This window comes from Mandrillus leucophaeus, unplaced genomic scaffold (genome assembly GCF_000951045.1).
Source record: "Mandrillus leucophaeus isolate KB7577 unplaced genomic scaffold, Mleu.le_1.0 Scaffold751, whole genome shotgun sequence".
Classification (NCBI taxonomy): Eukaryota; Metazoa; Chordata; class Mammalia; order Primates; family Cercopithecidae; genus Mandrillus; species Mandrillus leucophaeus.
Window position 1 is genome coordinate 477,552 of NW_012108153.1, and position 7,512 is coordinate 485,063.

General features: G+C 54.9%; 1 protein-coding gene across 1 annotated transcript; it reads right to left on the minus strand.

Moving 5' to 3' along the window:
• Positions 1 to 5,477: 5,477 nt before the first annotated feature.
• ACTL9 (actin-like 9) lies at positions 5,478 to 6,902 on the minus strand. The gene has a single exon (XM_011966273.1). It carries the CDS (start codon positions 6,776 to 6,778, stop codon positions 5,528 to 5,530), a length of 1,251 nt encoding a protein of 416 aa, XP_011821663.1. The 5' UTR covers positions 6,779 to 6,902; the 3' UTR covers positions 5,478 to 5,527.
• Positions 6,903 to 7,512: the final 610 nt, after the last annotated feature.

Sequence of the window (7,512 nt, forward strand, 5' to 3'; positions counted from 1 at the left end):
GGGTTTCACCTTGTTGGCCAGGCTGGTCTTGAACTCCTGACTTCAAGTGATCCACCCGTCTCAGCCTCTCACAGTGCTGGGATTACAGGCACAGGCCATCGTGCCTGGCCCCATCTCTTCTGATGTCCAATCAGTCATGTTGGATGAGGCTCCACCCTAAAGACCTCATCTTAACTTAATTATTACTTTAAAGTTCTAATCTCCAAATACAGTCCCATTCTCAGGTACTGGGGACTGGGCTTTCAACATATGAATTTTGGTGGGACATGGTGCATCCCGTAACTGGAAGAGAAAGGCAGCCAGTGTGGCTGGGGGTGAAGGGGATCAGGAGGGATGCCAAGGAGAGGTTTAGAGAGATCAGCAGAGAGTTCAGGGCCATAGGAAGACCTTGGTTTATTTGCACGAAATGGAAAGGCACAGGCTGGCTGAGCATGGTAGATCATGCCTGTAATCCCAGCACTCTGGGAGGCCGAAGCAGGAGGATTGCTCGAGCCCGGGAGTTTGACAAGAGCCTGGGCAACATAGTGGGACTCATCTCTACAAAATAAAATAAAATAAAATAAAAAAAATAGCTGCTTGTGGTAGTGCACACCTGTAGCCCCAGCTACTCCAGAGGCTGAGGTGGGAGGGGTACTTAAGCCCAGGAGTTCAAGGTTACAGTCAGCTATGACTGTGCCATTGCACTCTAGCCTGGGTACCAGAATGAGACCCTGTTTTGGAAAAAAAGAAAAGAAAAGAAAAGGAAGAAAGGAATGAGGGAAAGAAGGAAGGAAGGAAGAAAGAAAGGAAGAAAAGCCACTATTTTGAGCAGGAAATAACATGTTCTGAGCTATGTTCTGCAAAAGCCCTATGCATGCAAGGGTCTTCTGGGAAAGTGACCGGGACACCAAGGGGAAGGGACCCTCAGTCATTTAGCTGATCCTTGGGCTGGGATCAGAAGGATAGAGAGAGGTGGATGGTTCTGGGGCCATTGACAAGGAAAGGACTTATGGATCGGTGTGCAAAACAGATATGAACCAGTTGGAAGTTCGTGATGGAAGAAACGTGTCTATACAAGTGGAGTGACGAATCTGCCTTCTCAGGTTAAACCCTTCAGGGAGGATCTGGTGGGCAGAGACATCATTTCTTTTTCTTTTCTTTTGAGACAAGGTTTTGCTCTGTTGCTCAGCTGCAGTGCAGTGGCACGATCATGGCTCACTGTAGCCTCAAACTCCTGAGCTCAAGGGATCCTCCTACCTCTGCCAAGTAGCTGGGACTAAGGTGCCACCACGCTTGGCTAATTTTTTCTTTTGAGACCGAGTCTCGCTCTGTCGCCCAGACTGGAGTTGCAGTGATGTGATCTCAGCTCATTGCAACCTCCACCTCCCGGGTTTAAGCGATTCTCCTGCCTCAGCCTCCTGAGTAGCTGGGATTACAAGCAGCCATCACTACGCCCAGCTAATTTTTGTATTTCTAGTAGAGACAGGGCTTCACCATGTTGGCTTGGCTGGTTTCGAACTCCTGACCTCAGGTGATCCACCTGCCTTGGCCTCCCACAGTGCTGGGATTATAGGCGTGAGTCACTGCGCCTTGCCTGGTGTTTTGGATTGTTAGTAGAGATGAGGTCTGGCTGTGTTTCCCAGGCTGGTCTTGAACTCCTGAGTGCAAGTGATCCTCCCACCTTTGCCAAGTGGCTGGGACTAAGGTGCCACCATGCTTGGCAAATCTTGTTGAGTTTTAGTAGAGATGAGATCTGGCTATGCTGCCCAGTCTGGTCTTGAACTCCTGAGCTCAAGCAATCCTCTTGCCTCAGCCTTTCAAAGTGCTGGCATTACGGGAGTGAGCCACCATACCTGGCCCCATTTCTTGTTTGCTGTGGTTTCCTTAGATTTGGGCGCATAGGAGTGATCAATGAATGTTTGTGGGATCAATGTATGAATGACTTGAATCAGAATTGAAGAAATTGGGGACCTGGGAGGCTGAGGCAAGAGAAAATTGGGGAATTGGGAGGCTGAGGCGAGAGAATCATTTGAGCTCGGGAGTTCAAGACCAGCCTGGGCAACATAGCCAGATCTCATGTCTACTAAAAATCAAAACGATTAGCCAAGCATGGTGGCAGACCCTGAGGGTGTGTGTGGGCCTGGAGGGGGTGGTGGTCAGGGTCTTGAGTTCTTGGTGCTCAGGGTTGGGGGCAGGTGGCAGGTGGAGGCTTACCTATGAGTCACAGGAGGAAGTGAGATTTCCAACAACAGCTTTGAGGTAGTGAGCTCCCCAATTATGGGAGTGTGTAAATGGGAAGGGCACTTGTCCGGAGGGTTGTAGAGGAAATTTCTGCCCCAGGGAAGGTCTGGAGCTGAGGGAACAGGGAACCTTGGTCTGATCTAAATGAGGATTCACTGAGTTTCCCAGGAGTCCAGGGGTGACAGGGTTTCTGCATCTCCCTCACTTCCTGTGGCATCTGAGATTCATCCTGTCTCACGTACCTTCTGTGCCTTGTGGCTGGAGCTTGAAGTGGGTCTTACTTGGGGTCTGGGTGTCTGTCTTGCTCCAGGCATCATGGTTCTGAATTTCATGCCTTTGAGCTTGGAGGTGCTGCCCCCTGGTGTGGAGGAGAAGAAATGTCTCCTCAACACCCCATGACCTCCTGGTAGGGGGCTCTGTTCATTCCATAGGTTGAGCCTGCCTTGGGGAGAGCCCGGTTGAGTCAGAGGGGGTCCAACCCGGAATATTTGTGACCTGGGGATCTTGACCTGTCAGTGGGGGCCCCTCACCCCCAAGCTGAGGATCTCACACTAACCCAGGGTGAGCCTGGAGCCGCAGCCTGGTCTCCAGGACACAGTGGGACAGGGTAGGTGGGGAGTGTCTCACGGCAGACTTGGAGGGTAGGTGAGGTCACCTCACTGCTCCACAAATAAATGCATTTCCACTCTGGAAAATTCCATGCATAGGCATGGTTCTTACAGGTGAGTCAGACGGAGAGGGAGAGAAAGAGACAGAGGGGAGAGAGAGAGAGGCAGAGACAGAGACACACACACTGGTTTAGGGAGAAAGAAACACATCAAGTGAGGTCAGGTGTGGTGGCTCATGCCTGGAATTCCAGCACTTTGGGAGGCAGAGGTGGGTGGATCGCCTAAGCCCAGGAGTTGGAGAGCAGCCTGAGCAACATGGCGAAATCCCATCTCTACTAAAACTACAAAAAAGTAGCCAGATGTGGTGGCATGCACCTGTAGTCCCAGCTGTTCAGGAGACTGAGGTGGGAGGATCACCTGAGCTGGGGGAGGCTGAGGCTGCAGTGAGTCATGATCCTGCCGCTGCACTCCAGCTGGGGTGACAGAGTGAGACCCTGTCTCAAAAACCAACCAACCAACCGACATAGCAAGTGAGCACAAAACTCCTGAAAAGTTAGCAATGCACAGAAAGACACAGCAGGAGCCTACAGAGCCTGTGATGATGCTCCCTAAATAGTGACTGGCTGAAAGAATGAATGAACGAGTGAATGAATGATTTCTTGGGCTGAGCAAAAAGCGGACTTGACACAGACTTGGATGACCTCCAGCAGCTCCTGTCTACTATGTTGATAAACTGGGGGATGTGTCCAGACTGCTGGCTGGAGGTCCGGATGTCCCTCGGGCTGGGCTAGGGAGCATGGAGACAGAGGAGCCTACCTCCAGAGGGGACCCAGGACGCTCTGTAGGGAGAAGGTCCAGCCTCCCCATCCTGAGAGGCTGAATTCCCCCTCCCGACCCTGGCAGGGACAGGGTGGGGTGGGAGAGGCCTCCTTGAGCATCCCCAGTGCATGTCCCAGGGAAAGCTCATGGGGACTCAGAGGAACAGGCTGAGAGATGGACTTTTAATGGAATGGAGGGAGATGGGGATGCATAGCCTGGGACACATGGGCCCTGGGAACCTGTGCTGGAGCGAGTGAGAGAGCCAGTGTCCAGATGAAGCTCCTTGCCTGGAGTATCTGCCCCAGGGTTGCAGTGGATTGGGAGACCCTTAGGAGTGTCACTACCCACTGATGTCCAAGTCTTGCTTGATAGTATGGGGTCCAGGGAATGGTCTTGGGGAGTGAGTTCCGGAGAGCCTGTGAGAGTTCCAGGGTGGGGTGTCCACCATGGGGTGCCTGGGAGGGTATCTTTGGGGGAGTCTGTGTAGGAGGGAGTTGGGAGGTGTCGGAACACAGAGGAGGGCCTAGGGTCTAGTGGGGTCATTATAGGATGCTCCTGGGGACCAGAGCATGACATTTGGGAGGCTGGCTCTTTCCTAGGAGGAGTTGGGGGCTAAGGAAGGGGATCAGGAAGTGTCCTGTGAGAGAGAACATTTGGGAGTATTTCGGGCGGAGACGCAGTGCAAGTAAGTGGTCTTAGAGCAACAGGGGTCCACCTTGGGGTTTCGGGGGTGGATCTCCGAATGATGTGTTTTGGGAGGATGGATGGGGGATGGGTGATGGGAGCACCTGGTGGGTGGGGCCAAGGGAGGTCTGGGGAAAAATCCTGAGGGGGAGGGGAGAGTTCAGCAGGAATGATGGATGCCAGGGGCATCCCCTGGTGGGACCATTGTAGGAAAGACCCTTGAAAGTCAGAATCCAGGTCTCTGTGATCGATTTGGGGTGTTAGCACTTGTAGGGGGCATCCTAGGGGAAACCAATGAAGAGGTGGATTTGGGATGCTGAGAACCAGGGGTATCGTGACAAGTGGAATCTTGACAAGTGGAATTTAGGGCTGTGTTTGAGGGGATTAGAAATAAGGGGCAGATTATGGGGGTGCACCTAGGGGTTGGAGCACTCATGGGAAGATTCCGGGAGGAGGTTGGAGCATTCTGGGGTAGACAGTGGGTGGGTGGGGTCCCTGAGGAGCATATTAAGGGTTTGGAGGGTTTGGAGCCCAGGGGTATTTTGGGGTGCTATATCAAAAGCAATATATAATGGGGTGAGATTATGGAGTCAGAATTTGAGCATGTCTTGACCACTTAGTGGGTAATTAATGAACGTGTGTGGAATCAATGCATGAATCACTTAAACTAGAAATGGAAGGAATTGGGTACGTGGCTTGGGTATGTGGCAGACCCTAGGGGTGTGTGTGGGCATAGAGTGGGTGGTCAGAGCCTTTCATGTTCTTCATGTTTGGGTTTGGGGGCAGGTGCCAGGTGGAGGCTTACCTATGACTCATAGGAGGAGGTGATATTTCTAACATTGAGGTAGTGAGCTCCCCATCTCTGGGAGTGTGTAAATGCGAAGGGCATTTGTCAGAGGTGGTCTGGGGTGGGAGTGTCCCAACCCAAGGGTGCCTGGGGAGGGGCACAGATCACAGGAGGATGGGTTGACAGGATTGGAATTTAGTGGTCTGTTGGGAGTTGTTCATGGGGAAGGTGGGTTTAGGGGGTCAGGATAGGGGTGTCTCAGGGCACGCATCACACAGGAGGTGAGTTAGATCAGCCTGCGGGGTGGGATGTCCAGAAGTGGATGGGGCAAGCCCTGGAGGAACGACAGGACAGAGCTGGCTGTGGCAGAGGCTTTACTGCCCCCACACCCTCCCCAGCTCCACCCTGGTCAGTAGCATTTGCGGTACACAATATAGGGACCCTGTTCCTCGTACTGCTCCCGCAGGACCCAGCAGGACTGGAAGGCACGCAGGGAGGCCAGGATGGAGCCTCCGATCCACACGGAGAAATTCCTGGTGGGCTGGGCAGCCACCACCACGTGGGTCTTGGGAGGCAGAGCCCGCAGCAACTCTGCCTGGAAGCGACCCTCGAAGCCGGCGAAGAGGGAGGACCCCCCGCAGAGAAGCACGTTCTGGGTCAAGTTCGTGCGCATCTCCAGGGACACCTTGCGGAGACTCTGCTTGGCCATGGTGGAGAGGCCGACGGGGGACAGCCCCGGGACCTCTGGGGGATTGAACAGCAGCTCCGGACACTGGAACAGCTCCTTGCCCAGGGTGACCATGCGCCCGTCGGGCAGCTTCAGGGTCCGCTTGTACTCCTGCTCTGGCCGGGCCTGCTCCTTCTGAAAGTCAGAGGCCACATAGCAATAGTGGTGCTTAATGTTCTCCACCAGGTCCAGGTCCTGCTGTCCCAGGGGCAGGCCGGCCTGGAGCAGCATCTCCGCCAGGAAGGCGGTCAGGTGGTTGCCCGCCAGGTCCAGACGCTCCGTGGCGTGGGGCAGGTTGTAGCCCTGGAAGACGGGCACCGTGTAGGTGACCCCGTGTCCCGTGTCCACCACCAGCCCGCTGACACGCCCGTGGGCGTAGACAGACAGCACTGACTGCGATGCCACGTACATGGCTGGGGAGTGCAGCGACTCGAAGGCCACCTCCACTAGCTTCTCGCGGTTGGTGGCCGGGCTGAAGGGTGGGTCGGAGAACAGCAGCGGGTGGTCGTGGGTGGCCACTCGGAGGTCGTGCTCCAGCAGGTGGCGCCAGATGAGCTCGGCGGCATCCCAGTCCACTACGATACCGCTGCGCAGGGGTTGCACCAGCGTCAGCTCCGGGCGCACGCGGGCTGCCTCGCCGATGAACGTCTGCAGCCCCGACTGCCCCGAGGTGGCGGGGTTCTTAGGCTGGCAGCCCAGGATGGTGGCCACGGTGTAGGTGGGGCTGGCCTGCCCAGCAAAACCTACCTTACAGGTGCCTGTGCCCATGTCAATAACCACCGCGCCTGTCTTTGGTGGCAGGCTGTCGGCCACCATGCTGGAGGAGTCCCGCTGCAGGTGCATGTTCACTACGTTGTGACTGGCGTTTGGGCCGGGCCTGGGGGCTTCCAGGGAGGACTGGGATTCTGAGGGCTTGGGTGGACGTGCATCCATGGTTGCAGGACCCCAGGTGAGGGGGCTTTTCCTCTGGGGTTGGGGTTGTGGGGAGAAGAGGTTGAGGCCCGGCCAGTAGCGAGGGCAGGCAGAGAGGAGGAGGGGGCGAGCCCACAATCTATGACGTCACGGTGCACCCTCAGCCTTCTTAAGACATCACAATGTAGCCAAGAGGATGGGTCCTTGCCTAGCCCTGCCTGCCCCAAGGCTGTCATCTCTTCTCCAAAGAGCCAAATTTGGAGGAGGAGATGAGCGTATCAGAGCAGGGCCCTCTGACACATTTCTGCTGGATGCGCTAGAAGCTAACACGATGGCACCTGGTTTTTGAGAAAAGACAAGCTTTTTGTTGCAGATCGGCCCACTGGGAGCTAGGAATCCAGCTCAAATCTGTTTCTTGGCTGGCTTTAAGGCAGTAATTTTACTAGAAAAGTTTTGAGGCCGGGCGCTGTGGCTTACACCTGTAATCCCAGCACTTTGGGAAGCGGAGGCGGGTGGATCGCCTGAAGTCAGGAGTTTGAGACCAGCCTGACCAACATGGAGAAACCCCGTCTCTACTAAAAATACAAAAATTAGCCAGATGTGGTGGCGCTTGCCTGTAGCCCCAGCTACTCCAGAGGCTGAAGCAGGAGAATCGCTTGAACCCGGGAGGCGGAGGTTGTGGTGAGCGGAGATCACGCCATTGCACTCCAGCCTGGGCAACAAGAGCGACACTCCATCTCAAGAAAGAAAGAAAG

Coding starts and splice junctions, on each gene's coding strand:
- ACTL9 (XM_011966273.1), bottom strand. CDS start 6,778: ATGGATGCACGTCCACCCAAGCCCTCAGAATCCCAGTCCTCCCTGGAA.